The sequence below is a fragment of the Macaca fascicularis genome, chromosome 16 (assembly GCF_037993035.2).
Source record: "Macaca fascicularis isolate 582-1 chromosome 16, T2T-MFA8v1.1".
Classification (NCBI taxonomy): domain Eukaryota; kingdom Metazoa; phylum Chordata; class Mammalia; order Primates; family Cercopithecidae; genus Macaca; species Macaca fascicularis.
In genome coordinates, this window is record NC_088390.1 from 18,007,029 (window position 1) to 18,032,271 (window position 25,243).

At 47.4% G+C, this 25,243-nt stretch overlaps 1 protein-coding gene across 16 annotated transcripts in view; it reads right to left on the reverse strand.

The window, feature by feature from the left end:
- The window catches only part of TOM1L2 (target of myb1 like 2 membrane trafficking protein), a 132,062-nt gene that overhangs the window by 55,661 nt on the left and 51,158 nt on the right, over window positions 1-25,243 (reverse strand). For 10 of the 16 annotated variants that reach the window (XR_012425327.1, XM_074018712.1, XM_005583053.5 and 7 more), the window contains exons 2-3: window positions 9,180-9,264; window positions 351-429 (exon numbers count right to left, since the gene is read on the reverse strand). Coding sequence is in view for 14 of the 16 variants with exons in the window: in XM_074018712.1 (XP_073874813.1) it covers window positions 351-429; window positions 9,180-9,264 (164 nt within the window). In the remaining 2 variants the exon portion in view is untranslated. The remainder of the gene's footprint in view (window positions 1-350; window positions 430-9,179; window positions 9,265-25,243) is intronic. The other 6 variants (XR_012425328.1, XM_074018714.1, XM_045376253.3 and 3 more) reach the window with 1 other exon arrangement.

Here is a 25,243-nt window from a genome sequence, read left to right on the forward strand (position 1 = left end):
TGATATCTAGAGAAGGAGTTGGTCTCAGTCTCAGAGCAGGCTGGTGGCAGAAAAGGGACCCACCCAAAACCTTTAGCTCCTCTGCTCTGGCCTTCTGTACCTGACAGCACTGCACATACCTTATCTTCTGCTGGTATACATTTACCAAACTGAAGCTCACTACTCCCTGTTTCAGAGGACAGGAAAACCCAAAGGCAATACCAGAAGGCTTTGCTGGACTCCGGTGGTCCAGGCACCAAGCCATTCAGAGGTTGTGCTGAGTGGGCAGAGGGAAGGCCCTGTGAGGGGGGCAAGGCCAGGAGCAAGGAGTTCCCCAGATGACTTCCCTCCCCAAGGAGAATAGCACTCACGGTTAATGCCAGCATCACCTCTCTGTAGTTCCGATTCCCATTGAGCCGCTTCTTCAGGGCTCGAATGGCATCCTTTGGCCTGGAAAAAAGAACAGACATATAAAGATACTTACAATCTCACTTGAGGACACGATCCTACAGATATGTGAACTAGCATATATGCAAGACTATTCGCTGGCTGCAGCATGTTTGTAAATGTAAAAGACTGGGAACAAACTGAATGTCCATCAATACACTACAGGTTAAATTAAACCATTGACACAATGGAATACTATGCAGCTGCAAAAAAAGAATAAAGAAACTCATGTACCAATATGGACCAAACTCAAAGACATGTGCATAAAGTTCTTTGCATAACAGTGTACAAAGCTTGCTATTAGTTGAGTTATAGAAGGAAAGCAAACGTACATAGCACTCATGTCAGCGTAAGGAAGAGACTCTCTAGAAGGAGCTATAACAACCTGGTAACTGTGGCTGCCCCTAAGGAAAGGAACAAAAGGAGGAGGGAGGTTTTTCCCTGGACTGCCTTTTTGCGGACCTTTTGAATTCTGTATCACATACAAGTATTACTATTCGAAACCATAACTAACCCACTGGTGTGTGGGTACATAGAAGAGAGTTTTTCCAGAGAAACCATAAGAGAGATAGAGAGAGTGCCAGGTACTTATGAGCCCTGGATGCCCGGCTCTTCCTGAATTCCATGGAACTCCTTTTCCCAGAGAAAGTTTAAGTGAGTCTCCTTAAAATCCAACAAGTTTGGCCCAGCACGGTGGCTCAAGCCTGTAATCCCAGCACTTTGGGAGGCCGAGACGGGAGGATCACGAGGTCAGAAGATCGACACCATCCTGGCTAACACGGTGAAACACCGTCTCTACTAAAACATACAAAAAACTAGCCGGGTGAGGTGGCAGGTGCCTGTAGTCCCAGCTACGTGGGAGGCTGAGGCAGGAGAATGGCATGAACCTGGGAGGCGGAGCTTGCAGTGAGCTGAGATCCGGCCACTGCACTCTAGCCTGGGTGACAAAGCAAGACCCCGTCTCAAAAAAAACAAAACAAAACAAAAAAAACACCCAACAAGTTTTGTGTTTTTAGGTGACAGATCTGAGGTGGATTCCCAGAGAAAATGTTGTAGAATTATAGACAGTACTCAGTTTACAAATGGGCCATGTCCAAAAGTTGGAGTGGAGTTGTTTGGAAGTTGGAGTGAGTTCTTCCTTAATTACTGTTATACCTTAGAGTTAGGATTCCCAGCCAGCCCTCTAAGTACACGTATTACATGTAGGTCTTGTGTCTAACATGTAATTTAATTTATTCTAACTCAGGATTCAACAAAGCTGTGGGCCTAGGAGCTGCCCCTGGCACAAAGCCCCTGTGCAGACCCATTACCCTATGCTCTGAGGAGCCCCTAGTCTGGCTGTGGGCCAGCCCTTTGCTATCACACGTGGGTTCCAGCCTTCCACTAATCTATGTGTCAATATACTGGTCTTTCCCAGCTTGAATGTTTGTAAGTCAGGGATCTCCTATTCCTACAGTTTTAAAACATTTATACTCTATTTACCAAATGAAAAGGCCCCTTCAAATGTGTATGAGGAAGTCGAGGAGGGGAAAGGGTTGACGTTCTGCTAATCAGCTTAATTTAAGAGAAACTGGGCCAGGCGCAGTGGCTCACGCCTATAATCCCAGCATTTTGGGAGGCCAACGCAGGTGGATCGCCTGAGGACAGGAGTTCGAGACCAGCCTGGCCAACATGGTGAAACTCTGCCTCTACTAAAAAATACAAAAATTAGCTGGGTGTGGTGGCAGCTGCCTGTAATCCCAGCTACTTGGGAGGCTGAGGCAGGAGAATCACTTGAACCTGGGAGACAGAGGCTGCAGTGAGCTGAGATCACACCATTGTACACCAGCCTGGTGATAAGAGCAAAACTCCATCTCCAGAAAAATAAAAAAGAGAAAGTGTGCCCAGCGCTGTGGCTCATTCCTGTAATCCCAGCACTTTGGGAGGCCGAGGTGGGTAGATCACTTGAGGTCAGTAGTTCAAGACCAGCCTGGCCAACATGGTGAAACCCTGTCTCTACTAAAAATACAAAAAAATTAGCTGGGCATGGTGGTGTGTGCCTGTAGTCCCAGCTATTTTGGAGGCAGAGGCAAGAGAATCACTTGAACCTGAGAGGTGGAGGTAGCAGTGAGCCAAGATCATGCCACTGCACTCCAGCCTGGGTGACAGAGTGAGACTCCATCTCAAAAAGAAAAAAAAAAAGAAAGAAAGTGAAAGGAGCAAGGCTTCTGAAAGAAAATTTTAAAACATCCTGAATCACCTGTTTCCCATTCCCAGCTTGACATATGGCTGCCCTGCAGGAATTCGTGGCCCCTGGGTCAAAGGGCTGATGAGACAGACACAAGGCTCCACGGGGACTGGGCCCAAGGCCAACTGTGTCTGTAGTCTGGCTGCCATTTCCAAAAGGGGATGCTGATTTCTGCAAATACGGGACTTAACCGGCTCTCTGCTTTGAGGGCTGTTTGTGGCCTGAGAGCTGAAATTCCGTGGCTACTGGCCAAGAGCATGGACTGATATCCTCTCTCCAAGGCTCTGCCAAACCACCGCTGTCCCTGACCCACAGCTGCCACAACCCTCAGTCCTATCTCTCTTCTGTCCTCTTGAACTTCCATGGAACAGGAAAATAGGAAGAGCGCCTCAGGGCTGCAATCACTTCTGGCTGGCCGAGGACCAGCACACTCAGGGCTCTCCTGGTGTGGGGGCCAGGGTGGGAAATCAGACAGTCAGCAGGTTCCTGGATGAGGTTTAAAATGAAAATTCATCCACAGGCTGTGGGAAGTACTGGCTGAGCGTGATGGGTGAGCACAAAAGCAAGTATTTATCTCTCTCCCCGGGGGAGAAGCTTCAGAGAAGAGGATCAAAGTCATGTCAAAGGAATCACAAAGTTTCAAGAAGCTGCAGCAGATTAGATAGTGTGGAGTTGGAAACCAGGAGAAGAGACAGAAGCGTGTGTCAAGAGCCAAGAGGGAGCAGAAAGAAAGGATCAGGAAGAATCAGTGGCCTGTGTTGAGAAGGCACCAAGCCCTAGCAGCTTTCCGGGGAAAGGTCAGGCTCCTCATGCAGTGCTCACAGCCTTGTGATCTGGCCTCTGGGCCATGATCAGGCTCCTCAAAGTCTCCCTGGACCCTGGACTTACAAGAACTCTTCCCTGATACCCAAACAAGCCTCCCGTCATCCCTCCAGCCACAGCCTTTATATTGTCCTTCAGCTTCAGTACTACTCTCTGGAAAAGCCTTCTCCTCATCACCCCCAAGGAGGACACGGCTACCCCTCTGCCATCACCCGAAACACCCCCTCCCCATTATTATCTTGCTCTATTGTATGTCTTCAGTTTCTCCTCTGTGCCCTCTCCAGCTTAGAAGGTAGAACACAGACAAAGATTCTATGAGCTGAGGAGGGTCCAGAGATGGCCATGAAAACGACCCAGGTCAGGGGGTCCTCATGAGAGCTGCACATCCGAGTCACCTGGAGTGCAATTCCCAAATCCACAAGCTGTGCCTTCATTGGGTAGATCTGGGGTGAGGCCTGGAAAACAGAGTCTAAAACAGTCCCAGCTGGGTGCTGCGGCTCACGCCTGTAATCCCAGCACTTTGGGAGGCCAAGGCAGGCGGATTACCTGAGGTCAGGAGTTCAAGACCAGCCTGGCCAACATGGTGAAACCCTGTCTCTACTAAAAATACAAAATTAGCCGGGCGTGGTGGTGCATACCTGTAATCCCAGCTACTCAGGAGGCTGAGGCAGGAGAATTGCTTAAGTCTGGGAGGCAGTGGCTGTGGTGAGCTGAGATCGCACCATTGCACTCCAGCCTGGGCAACAAGAGCAAAACTCCATCTCAAAAATAAATAAATAAAAAGAGTCCTAGGTAGGTTATTCAGTCAGCCACTCCTGGTTAATGCCTGAAGGACTGTCATACAAGGCCTTAGGCATCAGCATTCCTTAGGCCGATGGTGACTTCAGCTCTGGACATTAGGGAAAGCCCAGGGAGAGGCCTTTGGGGCAGTTTACCAATCTGCACCCACCAGGACCACAGCCTCCCATTGGTAAAGCATTGTATAAATACAAGAAGTACAGGCAGCACTTCAGTGGCTGTAGCCAGGTGACCCTGTGCTTGCATCCTGCATGTGCCCTTCCCAGTTGTGCTGCAAGGCCTTTGGCAAGTGACCAAACTACTCAGCCTCAGTTTCCTTAACACTGAAACAGGCTGTCACTACCATATAGAACTGTTGGGGGTAGGGGCGCTGCTTGTGATGAGGCACTGCAGGGCTGGACACAGGGCCTGGCACATGGCAGGTGCTCAGAGATGGCAGAGAGGGTAAGGGCAGTGAATCCACAGAGAGCCTCACCAAGACTGGGCAGATAACTGACACCCAAATGAAAGTGATGACAAAAGTCAAGGGCAATGGAAATCTTTAAAGGGAAATAGTAAATCCATATATATAGTATGGATATGAAGATACAGTTATGTAGCCAGATACTTCATGTATATTTAGTCCTTTAATTCTCATAACAACCCTATGAGATAGGTATTATTGGCAACCCCATTTTATAAATGAGGAAATGGGACACAGACACAGGGAGATGAAGTAACTCACACAGGATCGCACAATAAGCGAGTGGTGACCTAGGACTGCTCCAGGCTGGGGTGTCCACCTTCCTCCCCTTTATCCACCTGCCTCATCTGGCTGATACCCTGGCACTCTGTAAGACTCCAGTCTGGTGTCACTTCCTCCAAGAAGGCTTTGCTGCCAAAAGTCCCAAGGCTGACCATTGCCACTGCACTAGTGTCCGTAGCTATACATAGCTTTTCTCTCTCTCCCTGCCCCCCACCCAGCACTTGTTATGCTGTGTTATGCTTATGTTTATATGCCTGCATTCCTCATCAGACTGTGAGTGCCTTAGAGACTTCATTCATTTATTCACTTATTTAACAAATATTTATTAACAGCTAATCAAATGCATTGTGCTAGGTGCTAGGGACAAAATGGTGAGTAAAACAGATGGAAATCCTGTCTTCATGGAGCTCACAGCCTTGTGGGGGTTGCAGGGCAAGACAGACACTAACAACCGTCCCACAGATCTATAAGTTTAAACTGTGATGAGCATCAGTACAACACAGGTTATGAAATCATATAACAGAGGACTTGTCCAAATCAGGAGGGAAGGGGGTTAGGGAAATGAGATTCAAACTGAGAGATCCAGTGAATGACGGGCTCTACTTAGTGAGAGAGATGACGAGAACAGAAGGGACGGCAGGTCAGAGGCCCTTCAGGGAGGGCGCAAAGGGGTGGGTGGGGCGCCCTACTGTCAGTCCAACTTGTGGGAGTTTCTTCCACTCAGGAAGAGATTTTTTTTTTTTTAAGATATGGGGTCTCACCACATTTCCTAGGCTGGTCTCAAACATCTGGGCTCAAGCAATCCTCCCGCCTCAACCTCCTGAATAGCTGGGACTACAGGCATGAGCCACTGCACCTGGCTAGGAAGAGATTTTGGAACACCTCACAGCAGAAGCAAGGAGAAAACATTCTCAGGAATCACTGAGGTGCTCTCAGTCAAAAAGGTAGCAACAGGAGATTTAGCCACTTGAAGAGGAAGATGTGTGTGACCAACCTTCTGGGAACTGAGGATTTGAAAAAGAAGGCATGGCCCCTTCAGAATGAGGAAGCTCCTGGGGTTCCTGGGCTTCCTGCCCTCAATCCATAGAGATATTTGAGCAATTCACTGGAAGATAAGAGTTGCCAACCTATTTGTATATTGCTCAAATCTGTAGAGAATTTCAAGCTGCGCCCAGGAATGTGGAAAATTCAAGGAGCTGAAAGATCAGCAGGGTTGAAGAGCTCAAAGCGGAGCTGCCGAGGGGTCTGGGGCTCCTCAGGAGGGTATTGGTTAGGGTTTTTACCCTAAGTGTCTGTGAAGGCTCTGAAGGCTTGTTAGCAAGGGATCAACTTGCTGGTTCAGCAGCAGGAAGGGACAGGAGGGAAGGGGCCGAAGCAGAGGTCCACCTCTAGGGTAAAGCGCAGACACCAGAGAATGCGGCACCTGACCCTGACTACCTTTCCAGCTGGATTCCAGACCCTCCTGCTCCCCCAACATCACCCTGTCTACCCTAGACCACTTGTATCCCTTGACACACTGGCCCTTTTGACATCACCCTTGGCTACAGGACACATTTCTCCTGCCATCCTGGAAGACAGTCCCTCCACGAGGCATTTGTACCCACCTTTCCCTCTGGGACCATGGTATCAGGGACAGGCCTTGGCCACAGCCCTTCCCAGTCCCTCCAGGTGAGCCTTCAAGGGCAGGCTGGAACATTCACCTTGGCATCCTGCAGCTGCTATACCTCCGCCGCTGGGGGTCAGTAAACATGGCCGGATGACTGGACAAACAAGTGAATGAGTGGTGTGTGAGGAGGACGTGAGGAAGGTAGCCACTCTGAGCCCGGTGATGATGGCATTAGAGATGTGTAGTCCCTAACAACTATTTGTGAGTCACATCTGTGTGCCAGGTACCAAGTTGATCACCTATATTTAGCTGGTGAAAATATGCCACCTTTCACCAAAGACTCCCACGTTTTCATCCAGTGCAGGCCACTGCCCCCAACTCGAGTCCCCCATGCGGTTCCCTGTCACATCTTCCAGGAGCTCGGCTGGCAGCACAGATCTACTCCTGATCTCTGCTCCCCAGCCTGTTCCACCTCAGGAAACAGCAGCTCCATCCCATGGCTGTTCAGGCCCTGAACCTTGCAATTTCCCTTGACTCTTCATTCCTTTCCCATGTCTGCCAATTTCATTGGTTCTACCTTCTAACACATTCAGAATCCCATTACTTCTAACCATCATCTCACACCAGTATTACTGTGATAACCTCCTCACTGGGTTTTCTTTCTTCTTTTCTTTTTCTTTTTAGAGACAGAGTCTTACTCTGTCCCCCAGACTAGAATGCAGCGACACCATCCTAGTTCATCACAGCTTTGAACTCCTAGGTGTAAGCAATCTTCCTGCCTCAGCCTCGTGCAGTGCTGGGATTACAGGTGCATGCCACTATGCCAGGCCGTCGCTGGGTTTTCTGCATCTGTCCTTGGCCTGCCCCCAGCCAGACCACTCTGAACAAACAGATTGTCCTCTTTCCAACAAGACTGGGACCATACCCCTCCTCTGCTTGAATCTCCAAAAAGGTTGAAGCCAGAGTCACTCTGGTTCTACATGGCCCTGCATTATCTGGATCCCCAATATGTCACTAACTTCTTCTCCAGGTACCCTCTTCTTTGACCACTCCACTCCGGGCCCATTAGCCACCTTGCTATTTCTCAAACACATCAGACACCCCCCCGTCCCAGGACTTCTGGGTTTGCTGTTCCACGAACCTTGACAGTTCTTCCCTTGTATAATCCTCACCCCCTACACCCTCATCTCCTTTAAGTCTTTGTTCAATATCGCCTTCTAAATGAGACTTTTCTGTTGTTTTGTCTTTTCTTTTTGAGACAGGGTTTTTCTCTGTCACCAAAACTGGAGTGCAGTGGCATGCTCATGGCTCACTGCAGCCTCGACCTCCTGGGCTCAAGTGATCCTCCCATCTCAGCCTCCCAAGTAGCTGGGACTACAGGTATGCACCACCAGGCCTGGCTAACTTTTGTATTTTTTGTAAATACAAGATTCAACCGTGTTCCCCAGGCTGGTCTCGAATTCCTAGGCTCAAGCGACTAGCCCACCTTGGCCTCCCAAAGTGCTAGGATTACAGATGTGAGCCACCCAACCCAGCCAAGACTTTTCTGGATCACTCTATTTAAAATTGCTAATTCCTAGCCTCCTCTCTCCCCATCTCCCTTCCACAGTCTTGTCCTCATCTGACCAGGTTATATGTTTAATTATCTTGTTTATGGCCTGCCTCCCTACTACTCTAGAATGGTAGCTCCCCAAGGGGAAGGAATCTATCTTGTTCACTGCTGTGTCCTCAGTATTTACAATAGGCCTGGCACAAGGTAGTCATTTGAGAAATATTTGCTGCATGAAAACAGGACCAAGCTTGAGAGGCTGGTCCCCAGTTCACACATGGCAAGGCTAGAGTGACAGTGCTGCGATGCCAGCCCAGGGATGCCTGAGTCCCAACTGCTCTCCTTGCCACTCTGAAAATGGTTTAAGAGGGCATGGCTATAGTAAAGTAAGCGTTAGTTGTATGGACAGAGGGCTAAATACAGACCAATTTGGAGGAAGTACAAATCGAGTGCAGCTATAAAACAAAAGAAGAGGATACAGGAAATAACAACGGGAATGGATCCAGCAGTGCAGGAATGCAGGAGGGGCAACGTGGCCTAAGTCCACTCATGCCGCTTTCCCACTCCCGGCTGTGTCCGCTCCATGCCCGGGACCTCCCTCCATGGACACTGTGGTGCTCTCTGACTCCCGGCAAACCGGGGGAGAGATAGGCTGTGAAGGAGAGGCAGAGGCCAGGAAGGAGGGGAGGGAAAAGGTGACACTTGGGCTGCAGAGACTAATGGCCACTGGGAACCAAGTAATCAAGCAGCTTCATTTCTACTTGTGATTAAAAGCAGGTGATTAAAAGAGGTGTCTCTGTTCTACCTCCAGCACTGCCACTGGGCAAGTGGGGGAGGGATGAAGACAAAAAGGACAGATAATTCAGAGTGTCAGCTTATTCAATGCCAAACCAAACAGACTAAAACACAAAACAAAAAATAAAATCTGCCACCCTCAGGCCCTGACAAGCTTTGAGTGGCCCCTAAAAGCTGAGAGAGGCTTCCCAGGAGAGGGGGGCACACGTACCCTTCCTCCGTCTCATTGATGATGTCACAGATCTCCATATTCAATGTCCAATCCTCACTTTGCAGGGAGCCATCTGTTGCCTTTTCTGTGAAATCAGAGAGAAAATGGGTTTACATTTCTCCTGGAATAAGTGGGTCTCGGCAGGAAATGGGAAGAGACCAGAACCACCACATTCTCATCCCAAGCAGATGGGCTGAGCCAACAGAGCCATTCTAGGGGTGCTATTATCACAAGAGAACACCCGGGAAAGGTCCTGGCCTGAAGGCTGGAGTTTATTTATTTATTTATTTATTTTTTTTGAGACGGAGTCTGGCTCTGTCACCCAGGCTGGAGTGCAGTGGCGCGATCTCAGCTCACTGCAAGCTCCGCCTCCCGGGTTTACGCCATTCTCCTGCCTCAGCCTCCCGAGTAGCTGGGACTACAGGCGCCCGCCACCTCGCCCGGCTAGTTTTTTTTTTGTATTTTTTTAGTAGAGACGGGGTTTCACCGTGTTAGCCAGGATGGTCTCGATCTCCTGACCTCGTGATCCACCCGTCTCGGCCTCCCAAAGTGCTGGGATTACAGGCTTGAGCCACCGCACCCGGCCAAGGCTGGAGTTTATAACTAGGTTCTTCATTCACCAAACTCTAGACTGAAAAGCTTATGACAGGCCTAAGCCATCAAAAATCACCCCAAACATGAGGATATTAGGTTTATGAACCCACAGAGTCTGGAGCCAAACTACCTACCAAACTAGGTTCAAATACAGGCTCTACTGCTTACTAGTTGTGTGGTCTTGGGTAAGTTACTTAACTTCTAGGTGCCAAAGCTAGTGAAAACAACAGTACTTACCTGATATGTGTTATGAAAATTAAATGGGTTGATATACATGAAACACTTAGAACAGAGCCTGGCACACAGTGCTATACAGGTATTTGCTATTGGGATTATTAAAAATCAACTGCTGTAGTAAAAAACTACATTTCAGATAAGGGGGAGAAAGAAAGGACCATCAGTTATTAAGCCACTGTAGGCATGGTGTTAGGTGCTTCATGTACATTATTTTCTCTCATCCACAAAATGACTTTCTGACCATTCAGTGAGGAAAGGACAGTATTTTCAACAAATGGTGCTGTGAAAATTGGATTGCCACATGCAAAAGAATGAACTTGGACCCTTTATCTTATAACATATACAAAAATTTACTCCAAATGGATCAAAGACATAAATGTAAGAGCTCAAACTAAAAAACGCCTAAAAGAAAACATAGTGAAAAAGCTTCGTGACACTAGATTCGGCAATCATCTCACGGATATGACACCAAAAGCAGAGGCAACAAAAGAAACATTTTGAACTACATCAAAATAAAAACTTCTAGGCATCAAAGGACACAACAGAGTGAAAAGGCAACCTGCAGAGGAAGAAAATATTTGCAAAATTATATATATGATAAGGGGTTAATATCCAGAAGATGTAAGTAACTCCTATAACTTAACAACAAAAAACCCCAAACTATGCAATTACAAAATGGGAAAGGACTTGAATGATATTTCTCCAAAGAAGATATACCAATGGCTAACAGGTATATGAAAAGAGGTTCAACATCACTAAGCATTAGGGAAGTGCAAGTCAAAACCACAATGAAACATCACCTCACACCCATTAGGATGGCTCCTATCAAAAAAGTAGAAAATAACAAGTGTTGGCAAGGATATAGACAAATTGGAACCCTTTTACGCTTTTGATGGGAATGTAAAATGGTACAGCTGCTATGGAAAACAGGATGGTAGTTAAAACATAGAATTACCCGGCAAGGTGCAGTGGCTCATGCCTGTAATCCCAGCACTTTGGGAGACCGAGACGGATGGATCACCAGGTCAGAAGATCGAGACCATCCTGGCTAACATGGTGAAACCTAGTCTCTACTAAAAAAAGTATAAAAAGTTAGCCGGGTTTGGTGGCAGGCACCTGTAGTCCCAGCTACTCAGGAGGCTGAGGCAGGAGAATGGCATGAACCTGGGAGGCGGAGCTTGCAGTGAGCCGAGATCGCACCACTGCACTCCAGCCTGGGCGACAGAGCGAGACTCCATCTCAAAAACAAAACAAACAAACAAACAAAACACAGAATTACCCTATGATCTAGGAATTTCACTTCTGAGTATATACCCAAAAGAACTGAAAGCAGGGCCTTGAGGAGATATTTGCAGAGTCATGTTCATAGCAGCAATAGTCACAACAGTCAAAAGATTTGTAAACAGCCTGTGTCCATCAACTAATGAATGGATAACCCAAATGGATATACATAAAATGGAATATTATTCAGCCATAAAAAAGGAAGGAAATCCTATTGCATGCACAATATGGCTGAACCTTGAAGGCCTTGTGCTAAGTGAAATAAGCCATTCACCAAGACAAACACGAGATGATTCCACTTACATCAGGTACCTAAAATAGTCAGATTTAAAGACAGAAAGCAGAATGGTGGTTGCCAGAGGCTGTTGGGGGGTGCGGGGGAATGGGGAGTTATTATTTAATGAACACAGAATTTCAGTTTGGGGAAAATGAAAGAGTTCTGGACATGGGTGTGGATGGTTGCACACAATGTGAACATACCTAATGCCACTGAACTGTACACTTTAAAATGGTTAAAATGGGCCAGGCAAGATGGCTCACACCTGTAATCTCAGAACTTTGGGAGGCTGAGGCAGGAGGGTTACTTGAATCCAGGGTTTGAGAACAGCCTGGGCAACACAGCAAGACATTGTTTCTACGAAAAATTTAAAAATTAGCTGGGTATACTGGCTTGTACCTGTGGTCCTAACTACTAATGAGGCTGAGGCAGGAAGATTGCTTAAGTCCAGGAGTTTGAGGCTGCAGTGAGATATGACTGAGCCACTGCATTCCAGCCTGGGTGACAGAGTAAGACTCTGTCTCTTAAAATACTTTTTGTTTAATGGTTAAAATGATAAATTTAATGTTACATATATTTTTAAAACCACCACCAAAAAAGACAGAAAAATTACACACAGGTCAATGGACTGTTACGTAAGGGAGTAGCAGGGTGGGGATCAGAGATTATTTGGGTCTGCAGTCTCCTTTGACAGGAAACCTGGGGCCTGCAGAAGCAAAGGGAAAGGTCCCGGAGCTCAGGATCCTCAGTGGTAGAGCCAGGACCAGAGCCAGGGTCACTTGACTCCCTTACCCCTCTGGGCTGTGAGCTCCGGGAGGGCAGGGACTAGGTCTGTCTTGCCTTCCACTGGGTCCAAGTGCCCAGCACTTGGCAGCAGTGCAATGCATTTACATCAGATGAATGACCGCATTCGCATCCCTTCCTCTACGCTGTGGATTTCAGCCCTGGCTGCACATGAGAACCACCTGGGGAGCTTCTAGAGCACACCAATACCTGAGCCTCATGACCCAGAGGTTCTACTTTGAATGGTATGGGGTGGGATTCAGGGATGATGATGATGATGATGATGACTATTATTATTATTTGAGACAGAGTCTCGCTCCATTGCGCAGGCTGGAGTGCAGTGGCATGATCTCGGCTCACTGCAACATTTGCCTCCTGGGTTCAAGCAATTCTCCTGTCTCAGCCTCCTCAGTAGCTGGGATTACAGGCATGTGCCACCATGCTTCACTAATTTTTGTATTTTTAGTAGAGATGGGTTTCGGCATGTTGGCCAGACTGGTCTCAAACTCCTGACCTCAGGTGATCCACCGGCCTCAGTCTCCCAAAGTGCTGGGATTACAGGCACGAGCCACTGTGCCCAGCCCCCAACACTCTTGATGGTTGGGGAGGTAGATCATTTGGCTGTTTTCTCCTCCACTCTCACCGAAAGGATGTTGCTGAATGCAAAATGCTAAAACCAGTCCTCTTTTGCCTTCTGGTGTTGGCAGCTTCTGAAGTCACTATATTTAACATCAAAGTGCAGAAAGCGGCAGCCAAAAAGCCAAGCCGCTGGATTGCGAGGCTCCTCCAAACAGGGCTGCCTTGGGTTTCAGAGAGCATGCGAGGGTGGGTGGGCAGAAAAACCATGCTCAGAGCCAGCACTATCACTGCTGTCAGCGTCAAGGCTTCAGGGCATCCTGGCCTGGGTCCTACCCCAGGCGAGAGAAAATGCCATGGCAACGGCATCAGGATGCTATGCTGCTCTCGCACTGAAGATTTAATGGGAGCTGTATCTGATTACCCGAGCTCAGGCCTGCCCTGCCCTGTCCAGTCCAGCCCAGCCTGGCCCGCCCTACCCAGCCTCTTTCCCAGCCCAGTCCTTGGCCATTAGCATATCACCAGAGAGGTCAGCACTTCACAATTATCCGTCCAGAGGGCTGGCTGGTGGGAACGACTTGCCCCACTGCTCCCTAGAGCACTCTGTTTCTGCTGTTGCACCAGGTTTTATTTTAGGTTTTGACGATTTAGGTGACAAAATAAATGAGACTGAACTTTGCTTTCCTCTGGCCTGGGGACAGGACTGAGTGAGGGAGCCCACATTGAGTGGCCTTAGTTCCAGAGGCAATCAGATCCAACTTTGCTCTTGATTAGCTGGAAATTATTTTATGAAGAGAAAAATCAGAACTGATTTGAGCTCCTCTGTCAGCCTTACTTCCCTCATCTGTTTCAGTAGAGCTAAATACCCATGGTTGTGTTTGTGTGGCATTTTCTGCAAAATGAAAAGAAAGCAGCATTCTTTTTGGGTTGGTTCTTTATAATCAAAATGAGTATATATCTTTCAGCTTGAAAACTCGCATCCCAGTAATTGAATAGAATGCGCTGACCCTGAGGATAAGTTATCATGCCTTTGAACCCTTCCCCAGTATCATAAGAGGAAAGGAGAGGGTGAATATAAGGTTAATGGATTCTGCTGCTAAACCGAACTTGGAAATGAGGTTTCATTGATTTAATATTTCCTCTATTAAGCCTCCCAAGACTGTATCCCTTGTGGCCCTACCAAAGTGCAATCTCCGTACTTTCTTCTCCATGAGAGTCTGTGCCACAGCTTGAGTTCTGTGAAGGGGAGAGACGACTACCCCCTGGCCAGCTGTCCTCTCCCATTCCTGGCTCAAAAGAGCAGCAAGCCCAGGCCTGCAGGCAGAGCTGCTTCCATCAGGGTAAGTCTCCTCCTGAGGAGGCTGCTGGATTTATGGCTGCAGACATGCCCCTACTGTGTGTGACCCAGGTGGTGAGTCATTCTTCTGGGAGTCGACACCTTGAAGAGGAGGGGTGTTCAGAGACAGCTGCAGGAAGAGCAGGGGCAGGAGGCAGGCACCATTTCACCGCTGCAGGCTCCCAGCACACCTGGGGCTCATTCTGCCTCTGGATAAGCCATAGGGTGACAGAGGACACTGCTGTCTCAGTGGCTACATTGTGTCCTCCCCCTTAACCTTCCTGGAGCCTCTGCCCTCAGTCTTTTCTTCTCTAGACTAAACGGATGGTGCCTACCACCACCCACATTCTTCCCAGCCCTGCCTGCCCTCCCTCAGGGGGCTCTGATTTCCCTGATAGGCCCAGGTCTGCTCCTTGCTGGCTTTATGACTTTTACTCTCTTTTCCACATGCATGAAAAGGGCAGGGAGGGGGTAGGGCATCTCTGGGGCCTATCTGGCTCTTAACCATTGCTGACATGCATTCTCATCCCTTCCTCTCCTCCTCCACTTTCCCCACCTTGTAGACAATTATCAAATACTGCTTCGGTATCTGCCAGCCTGGTGCCATCTGAGGACTGACTTTGGTTAGATTTCTCCAAATCTCAAGAGCCTCCAAGCCCCTGCCCAGTCCTCTGCCTGTGTATTGCATTCATCTGAAGTCAGATTCTTACTATTTGCAGGTGGGGCTGCTTTCTCAGAGCAGGGGCTTGGAGGCACCTGGGTGGTCAAAAGTCTTTGAGTGCCAAGTGTAATGAATAAAGAGAAAAGGTTAGGGATATATCTTTTTCAGGTAAAAAAAAATTTAAAAAGAGCAGTAAATAAAACAATGAGGCTTTTTAATGCAGACAGAAGACTGCTGCACAAATGTTTTGAGCAACAGCTATATTTTTGGAGTGTGCTGTCACTGCTTGTAAAGTATAGCTTTTGTTTGGATGTGTGAGTTCTATCTAGTATGTTACGTAAAAAACAAGTGTCACTTCACCATAAATGCATCCAGTAAAACAAGGATACTTCCAGCCTGTACAGAGGTCTTCTATGGTATTATCCGAGTATGAGCAGAAGCGTGGATTATACGAAACTTTTATTAAAATAGTAGTGATGGTATCCTTTCACGAATTGAGAGTTAGGATGGGGCAGTTTCAGAATTCCTCCAAGATACTAACTTCAGATCCAAACTCAGCCTTTGCTAGCAGGTGAGACTATATCATGCAAATGCCCAGTCTTTAGAGACAGAACCAGGATCAAATATTGGTACCACCAATTCAATGATGGGATCCTGGCTTACCAGGTGTGAAGTGCTATCCCACTGTGGTTTTGTTTTGTATTTCTCTAATGACTACTGATGTTGAGCATTTTTTCATGTGCTTTTTGGCCATGGTATATCTTCTTTGGAGACATAGCTATTCAATTTTTTTTGCCCCCCCAACCCCTTTTTTAAGAGACAAGATCTCACTTTGTCACCTAGAATGGAGTGCAGTGGCCATATCACAGCATCATAGCTCACTGCAATCTCCAAGTCCTGGTCTCAAGCAATCCTCCCACCTCAGTCTCCCAAGTAGCTGGGACTTCAGGCATGCACCACCACACCTAGCTAATTTTTTAAAAAAAATTTATGTAGAGATGGGGTCTCGCTATGTTACCCAGGCTGGTCTTGAACTCCTGGCCTCAAATGATCCTCTTGCCTTGGCCCCCCAAAGTGCTAGGATTACAGGCATGAGGCACAATGCCTGGTCCCATTTTTAAACTGAGTAGTTTTCTTTTTCTTTTGGTTGTTAAGCTGTAAGAGTTCTTTACATATTCTGAATATTAATCCCTCCTATTTTATTGTTGTCTTTTTGCTCTCTTGATAGTATCCTTTAATGCATAAAAGTTTTAAATTCGGATTGTCCCATTTATCTATTTTTTCTTTTGTTGCCTGTGGTTTTGGTGTCATGTTTCAGAAATCTTTGCTAAATCCAATGTCATGATTTCCACCTTTTATTTTAAGATTTTTTTTTTTTTTGAGATGGAGTCTTGCTCTCTTACCCAGGTTGGAGTGCAGTGGCGCGATCTTGGCTCACTGCAAGTTCTGCCTCCCAGGTTCACGCCATTCTCCTGCCTCAGCCTCCTCAGTAGCTGAGACTGCAGGCACCCGCTACCACACCAGGCTAATTTTTTGTATTTTTAGTAGAGACGGAGTTTCACTGTGTTAGCCAGGATGGTCTCGATCTCCTGACCTCGTGATCTGCCCGCTTTGGCCTCCCAAAGGATTACAGGTGTGAGCCACTGCGCCCGGCCTATTTTAAGATTTTTATAGTTTTCCCTTCCCTCTTACGTGTAGGTCTTTGGTCTGTTTGGAGTTTATTTTTGCATATGGTATAAGATAAGGGTCCAACTTCATTCTTTTGCATGTGGATATTCAGTTTTCCAAGCACCATTTGTTGAAAAGACTGTCCTTTCCCCTCTAAATAGTTTTGGCACCCTTGTTGAAAATCATTGACCATGTATGGGAGAGTTTATTTCTGAGTTCTCTACTTTATTCCATTGGTCCATATGTCTTTCCTTATTCCAATACCACAATGTTGTGATCATTATAGTTTTGAAGTAAGTTTTGAAATCAGGAAGTGTGAGTCCTCCAACTTTGTTCCTTTTAAAGGTTGTTTAGGGCCAGGCACGGTGGCTCACACCTGTAATCCCAACACCTGGTGAGGCCGAGGTCGGGGGATCACATGAGGTCAGGAGTTTGAGACCAGTCTGGTCAACACAGTGAAACCCTGTCTCTACTAAAAATACAAAAATTAGCCAGGTGCAGTGGCTCACACCTGTAATCCCAGCATTTTGGGAGGCTGAAGCGGGTGGATCACGAGGTAAAGAGATGGAGACCTTCCTGGCCAACCAACATGGTAAAACCCTATCTCTACTAAAAACATAAAAATTAGCTGGGCGTAGTGGCACACACCTGTAGTCTCAGCTACTCGGGAGGCTGAGGCAGGAGAGTTGCTTGAACCCAGCAGGCGGAGGTTGCAGTGAGCCGAGATCGCACCACTGTACTCCAGCCTGGGCGACAGAGCGAGACTCTGTCTAAAAAAAAAAAAAAAAAAAAAGAGCTGGGTGTGGTGGCGCACACCTGTTGTCCCAGGTGCTTAGGAGGCTGAGCCAGGAGAATCACCTGAACCTGGGAGGCAGAGGTTGCAAAATGAGCCAAAATCACGTCACTGCACTCCAGCCTGGGCGACAGAGCGAGACTCCATCTCAAAAAAAAATTATTATTATTTAAAAAATTAAAATAAATAAAGGTTTGGCTATTTGGGGTCCCTTGAGATTTCATGTGAATTTTAGGATGCATTTTCTATTTCTGAAAAAAATGCCATTGGCCTTTTTTTTTCTTTTTTTTTCAGAGACAGGGTCTTGCTATGTTGCCCATTCTGGAGTCAAACTCCTGGGCTCAAGCAAATCTCCCATCTTAGCCTTCCAAGTAGCTGGGAATACATGTGCATGCCACCATGCCCGGCTTCACTGCAATTTTAACTGGGATTTCATTACATCTGTAGATCACTTTGGGTAGTACTGTCATCTTAAAAATATCAGCTTCCCAGGCTAGGCGTGGTAGCTCATGCCTGTAAATCCCTTCACTTTGGGAGGCCAAGGTGGGAAGACTGCTTGAGCTCAGGAGTTTATGAACAGCCTGGGCAACATAAGGAGACCCTGTCTCTACAAAAAATTTAAAAATTAGCCAGGAGTGGTGGCTCGCGCCTGTCATTTCATCTACTCAGGAGGCTAAGGTGGGACAATCACTTGAGCCCGGGAGGTCAAGGCTGCAGTGAGTCGTAACTGTGCCACTGTACTCCAACCTGGGCAACAGAATGAGACTACCTTAAAAAAAAACTATCTTCCCATCTATGAACACAGGATGGTTTTTGTTTGTTTGTTTGTTTGTTTTTGAGACGGAGTCTCGCTCTGTCGCCCAGGCTGGAGTGCAGTGGCCGGATCTCAGCTCACTGCAAGCTCCGCCTCCCAGGTTTACGCCATTCTCCTGCCTCAGCCTCCCGAGTAGCTGGGACTACAGGCGCCTGCCACCTCGCCTGGCTAATTTTTTGTATTTTTAGTAGAGACGGGGTTTCACCATGTTCGCCAGGATGGTCTCGATCTCCTGACCTCATGATCGGCCCGTCTCGGCCTCCCAAAGTGCCGGGATTACAGGCTTGAGCCACCGCGCCCGGCCAGGATGTTTTTCCATATATTTATGTCTTCTTTAATTTCCTTCAGTAATGTTTTATAGTTTTCAGTGCACACTTTTTTGCTGCCTTGGTTAATTCCTAGGTATTTTATTCTTTTAGAGGCTAGTGTAAATGGAATTGTTCTCTTAATTTTCTTTTCAGATTGTTCATTGTTAATGTGTATAAAAGAAACACAACTGATTTTTGAGTGTTGATTTTGTATCCTGCAGCTTTGGTAAATTTATGATATTTGCTCTAGGAGTTGTGTGTGTGTGTATGTGTGTGTGTGTGTGTGTGTGTGTGTGTGTGTGTGTTGTCGTCAAGGTTTTCTACATGTAAAGTCATGTCATCAGGGAACAGAGATAATGTTATTCCTTCCTTTCCCATTTAGAGGCCTTTTATTTCTTTTTCTTCCCTAACTGCTCTGGCTACAATTTCCAATACCATGTTGAATAGAAGTGGTGAAAGGTAGCATTGTTGCACCTATATATATATATATATTTTTTTTTTGTTTTTGTTTTTGTTTTTTTTGAGATGGAGTCTCGCGCTGTCGCCCAGGCTGGAGTGCAGTGGCCGGATCTCAGCTCACTGCAAGCTCCGCCTCCCGGGTTTACACCATTCTCCTGCCTCAGCCTCCTGAGTAGCTGGGACTACAGGTGCCTGCCACCTCGCCTGGCTAATTTTTTGTATTTTTAGTAGAGACGGGGTTTCACCCTGTTAGCCAGGATGGTCTCGATCTCCTGACCTCGTGATCCGCCCGTCTCGGCCTCCCAAAGTGCAGGGATTACAGGCTTGAGCCACTGCGCCCGGCCAGCGCCTATATATATTTTTACAAAACACAGCCATACACCATGAGAGCAAACAAAGCTGAAGAGAAGACCCATTTGAGTCCTTATTCCATAAAAAATTGCAAGAGGGTAAAAACAGGAACCATATCAGGATCCGCAGGTCTTTGCAAGCCCTGAGAAAGTCACCTCAGACTTCTCCAGTCTGGAAAGCCTTCTCTCCAGCCTATCTGCCTATATCTAGCTCCCATCCAACGTCCTCTCCAGAGCCTTCTTTGCTGCTGCCCACAAGAGAGGCCCTCTGATGGGCTCCAGCACCTGATGGTACAGTCCACACAAGGACTGAGCCTTCAACACTATTCTAATGTTCTGAGAACTTTTTCAAATCTTACCGGCTTAATGAGTCATAAGTACCTTCTTGGCCCCCAACCTAAACTGGAAGCTGCTTGGAGGCAGGACATCTTCATGTCGAGAAGGCCTGACCTTATGCTAATGAGGGCCCTTTAGAAGTAAAATGATGACTGTAAATCCTTTCGAGGCCACCGGGTGACAGGCACTGGGCAGTCTGGTGAGATGAGAGCTGGGTTCCCAGCTGTCCCCGGTTCTCTCTTCAGACTTAGAAGTAGAAGAAATATGCATCCTAACGGAGTCTAGGAACAGGGAGTGTGAACTCAGATTCTGGTGAGTTCTAGTTCCGCCAATTACTGTGTGACTACAGGCAATAACCTGACCTCTCCAAGCCTTTTGGACTGCTGTAAAATGCTGGAATAATAGCACTCTCTCACACAGTGGCCGTTAGAGGAGACTAAATAATACAGAAAACACCTGACAGAGCCTCTAATACAGAGGACCTTTCCTTGCTGTTACTTCTATCCTTACTACAGCTCTTCTGAAAGGAGCTCTGCCAGTGCCCTCCCCTTGCAACCCCCTCCTCTCCCATTCCCGTGTCACCACTGCCACCTACAGGTAAACAGTCATCCACAAGCTACACCCATCAGATTCAATATCCTGGGAGCGCTAGCTTTTTGGATTTCTGGGTTACTGAGCTTCCAGAAGGAAGCCCCCAAACTTGGGTCGCCCCATCTGCAGGGTAAAGGAGCAGCCACACCACAATTTCCTTAAGAATCCAAATGTTAAAACTCCAAGAGGTCTTAGAGACCATCTAGTAAAAAGATTCCCCATAAGTCCACATTTCCTGGACCCCAGGAAGTGGGGCATGAGGGAGGAGGGGCCACGGTGTTGTTGCAAGCTCCTTATGGGCAGTTTCTTGCTCTCAAAGCGACCACTGAACCACTGGTCTCAAGTCTTCAAGGAAATGGCTGTCAGTCCTCTCACCAAAAAAATGGAGAAACAGAAGAGAGAATGAAAACCCCTGCTTATTTGGTTTGAGCCAGGTTCTTGACAGACATTACCTCATTTAACCCTACCATCCTACCCCCCACCCCCCCAAGCAAGTTCTCTCTCTAATAGGAAGAAAATGAAGCCTAGTGGGGTGACTAGCCCCACAGTGTGCAGACAGGAGGTAGCAATACTGCCAACCACATGGCCCAGGTCTTCCTGGTAAGCCTGGCCTTGGACCCTGATCCATCCTCAGGTAGAGGGTCACAGGGCAAAGAAGACGCTGGCCTCCACAATACATGGTCCAGAGTGTTGGATGCAGCCCACCCTCCTGATTTTTAGATGAAGGCTAAAGACCCTGGGCTAAGAAGTGTAAAGAAGAGTGCTGGTGAAAGTGTCAAGTTAAATTAGATGCTGGGTCACTTTATTCTCTTGTTCTTCTTTTTTTAAATTAATATATCTTTTATTTTGGAATAATTTTAGATTTACTGAAGAGTTGCAAAGATAGAACAGAGTTCCCACTTGCTCTTCTTGCCGTTTCCGCTAATGTTCACTTTTTTTTTTTTTTTTTTTGAGATGGAGTCTCGCTCTGTTTCCCAGGCTGGAGTGCAGTGGCGCAATCTCAGCTCACCACAACCTCTGCCTCCCGGGTTCAAGCAATTCTCTAGCCTCAGTCTCCCAAGTAGCTGGGACTACAGGCGTCTGCTACCACACAGGCTAATTTTTGCATTTTTAGTAGAGACGGGGTTTCACAATGTTGGCCCGGCTTGTCTTGAACTCCTGACCTCATGATCCACCCGCCTTGGCCTCCCAAACTGTTGGGAGTGCGCCCGGCTTTTTTTTTTTTTTGAGATGGAGTATCACCCTATCGCCCAGGCTGGAGTACAGTGGTGCGACCCCAGCTTACTGCAACCTCCGCCTCCTGGGTTCAAGCAATTCTCCTGCCTCAGCCTCCTGAGTAGCTGGGATTACAGGCGCCCGCCACCACGCCCAGCTAATTTTTGTCTTTTTAGTAGAGACGGTGGTTTCACCAAGTTTGGCCAGGCTGGTCTCAAACTCCTGACCTGAGGTGATCCACCTGCCTCGGCCTCCCAAAGTGCTGGGATTACAGGCGTGAGCCACCATGCCTGGCAGTTCACATCTTACATAACCATTGTACACAGGCCAAAACGAAAAAGTTAACATTGATATAGTACTATTAACTGAACTCCAGATGTTATTTGGATTTCTCCAGTTTTTCCACTAATGTCCTTTTTCCGCTCATGATCTGATCCAGAATACCACACTGCATTTTGTTTTCCTTGTTTTGAAACCTTCTGTTTTCTTTAAAGACCAACAAACTCGCAAACTCCCCAACTTATTCTCCTGTCTGGAGAGCTCAGTTCTAAAGGACAGCTCTGTGTGAGCCCCAATTCCACACCCTGGCCTCATTAGGGCATCACATCCTCCCACTCCCCAAACAAAGGAACCCTTCAGGCCAGCCAAACAACAGAGAAAACAGAAGCTTGTTAGCCACACAGGCCCGAGGCTGCTGACCCAAGTTCTTTTTTAACTGGAATTCCCTTGAGGGGGATCCACAGATTTAAAATGCATTTGGGGTGTGCTCTCTAGAAGCAGAGCCACTGGTATATGATGTATTCCGTTCTTTGTACTTAATGGAATAACTTACGTGTGAGTCAGTGTGTGAGAGTAGCTGGGGGAAGAAGCCAATTTAGGGCTGGGATGGAAATTGGCCATGGGGGAGGAGGGGCCTCTGCAGGAGCCAGCCAGGCCCCAGGATGGTGCCAGGCTTGGGGAAGAGGGGGCTGTGGCCAGCCTGTCCCAGCCTAGCAGACTGTGCAGTAATATCAGACAGTTGGGGTTGGCTGGGAGGATCAAAGGTCCTCTGGGACCTTGTGCTCAGGTTACAGTCTGCTTAAAGCAGAGCAGATAAAGGGAAAGTGGGGGCAGGTGTGTGGGGGGTTGGGCTTCACCTGTCCTGTCTTCCTCTCGGCCTCTTCGTGCAGTCTGCTTTGCTGCCAATTTATTCTTCCCCAGAGCACCTCTCAGGGGCTGTTCCCCTTGCCCTCATGCCCACCATTCACCACCAGCACTCTCAGAGAAGAGAGGAGGTGTGCCTGAGAATTTCACAGTGTGCCATGCTGTCACAAGCCCTTTTTTGAGCTTACTCCCCATGACAGAGACACACCCCAGAGATATGAATGCCACTCCTTGGGACTTCCCAGCTCAATTTAAAAACTTTAACTGTGAGGCCTCTCCCTGCCAGACTGGGATGGAAAGAAGCAAGATGGAGCCCCTACTCTCAAAGCGCTCCCCAGGAGAGACCTGCAGACAGACAGCCAGGACACAGGGCACAGACCTGAGGCTGAACAGGGGAGCAGAGGGGACTGTGAAAGCTAAGAAACAGGCCTGGTACAATGAAAGAGCAGGAATTTGAAGAGAGAGGAACATCATAGGCTGTGCAAACGGCCTCCCAGGGCCAGGGCCTCAGTGAAGGGGAGCGGTGAGAAGAGGCCAGCTCTGGAGTGTCCTTTCATTTTCTCTAAGGAGTCTGGGCTTTCCACAGGAGGCAACATGGGGCTTTTCAACAGGAGTGACAAGAATATTTATGTCTGAGACAGATCGCTCTGGTAACAGCATGGGGGCTGTACTGGAGTGGAGAGACTGCAGGCAGGAAGCAGGGGGCAGGTTATCACAACTGCTCAGTGAAAAAAGGAGACAGGACAGCATGTTGGTCAAGGTCATGGCTTTGAATCTGGGGACTGGGGGTCAGTCTTGGCTCTCTCTGACCTGGGACACATTTCTCACGCTCCCTGAATTTCATCCATAAAACTGGCAAAACAGTTGTACCTCCTCACAGGGTGTGGTAAGATCAAATAAGTTAGTGATGTAAGACACAAAACAGAGAACCTGGAACATAGTGGGCGCAATAAACATGAACCACAATTCTTAACTTGTATATTCTGTGGACTGCATCTTAGGAAAGACGGAATTCCAGCGGGGAAGCAGAAGGGGAGGGTGACTGTCTCCAGTGCTTTTAGTGCAGCCTCCAGGTGGAAAAGTGAAGTGGCCACCTTAACTCCCTCCTGGAGTGTGAGCAGAGAGGACCACGACAAGGCTGCAATCTGTTGGCCAGGCACCAACTAACCTGTGAGGCCAACCAGGGACCACAGGCATCACCAGGAGCAAGGCTATAAAAAGGCCTCAAAGAGTGATTACAAAATTCCAAGCCAGGAGAAAGACTCCCAAAAGTTTCCCAAGGCTCATACCTGTTGTGCTCATTAAAGCCACAGTGCTGGCCAGGTGCAGTGGTTCACGCCTGTAATCCCAGCACTTTGGAAGGCCAAGGCAGGCAGATCGCCTGAGGTCAGGAGTTTGAGACCAGCCTGGCCAACATGGTGAAACCCTGTCTCTACTAAAAAAATACAAAAATTAGCCAGGCACGATGGTGTGCACCTGTAATCCCAGCTACTCGGGAGGCTAAGGCAGGATAATTGCTTGAACCCAGGAGGAGAGGTTGCAGTGAGCCAAGATGGTGCCACTGTACTCCAGCCTGGGCAACAGAGCAAGACTCTGTCTCAAAACAAACAAACAAACAAACAAAAAACACACACACAAGAAAAAGGGAAAAAAAGATAGAAATGACTACATATTGTATGATTCCATTTATATAAAATGTCCAGAATAGGCAAATCTATAGAAACAGAAAATAGATTAGTGATTGCCTAGGGTTGGAAGGGCTGGAGGAAATGGGGAGTGATTGCTAATGGGTACAGAATGATGAAAATGTTCTGAAACTGATTGTGGTAATGGCTGAACAACTCTGTAAATATAATGTTTTTTTAAAAAAACTCCATAACTATACTAAAAACCACTGACTTGTACATTGTAAATGAGTGAATTGCATGGCATATGAATTATATCTCAATAAAATTATATCTCAATAAAGCTGTTGAAAAATGGGAGAAAAGCTACTAGGAATGTGTTCAATGTAGTATTATTTAAAATCCTTGGCTGAGTGCAGTGGCTCAAGCCTGTAATCCTAGCACTTTGGGAGGCTCAAGCAGGAGGACCACTTAAGCCCAGGAGTTTGAGACCAGCCTGAGCAACATAAACCTTGCCTCCACAAAAAATACAAAATTAGCCAGGCATGGTGGCACATGCCTGTAGTCCCAGCTATTTGGGAGACTGAGATGGGAGTATTGCTTCAGCCTGGGAGACTGAGGCTGCAGCAAACCGTGATCACACCACTGCACTCCAGCCTGAGTGACAGAGTGAGACCCTGCCTCAAAAATAAAATAAAATTCTTAAAACTTTTCAAATATAAAATAAAAAAATGATTAAATATAATATATTGATTCCACTGAATATTATATAGCTACTGATATAGTTTGGATATTTGTCCCCACCCAAATTTTTTTTTTTTTTTTTTTTCCCGCCCAGGCTGGAGTGCAGTGGCTCGATCTCCACTCATTGCAAGCTCCGCCTCCCAGGTTCACGCCATTCTCCTGCCTCAGTCTCCTGTGTAGCTGGGACTACAGGCGCACACCACCGCGCCCGGCTAATTTTTGTACTTTTAGTAGAGACAGGGTTTCACCGTGTTAGCCAGGATGGTCTCGATC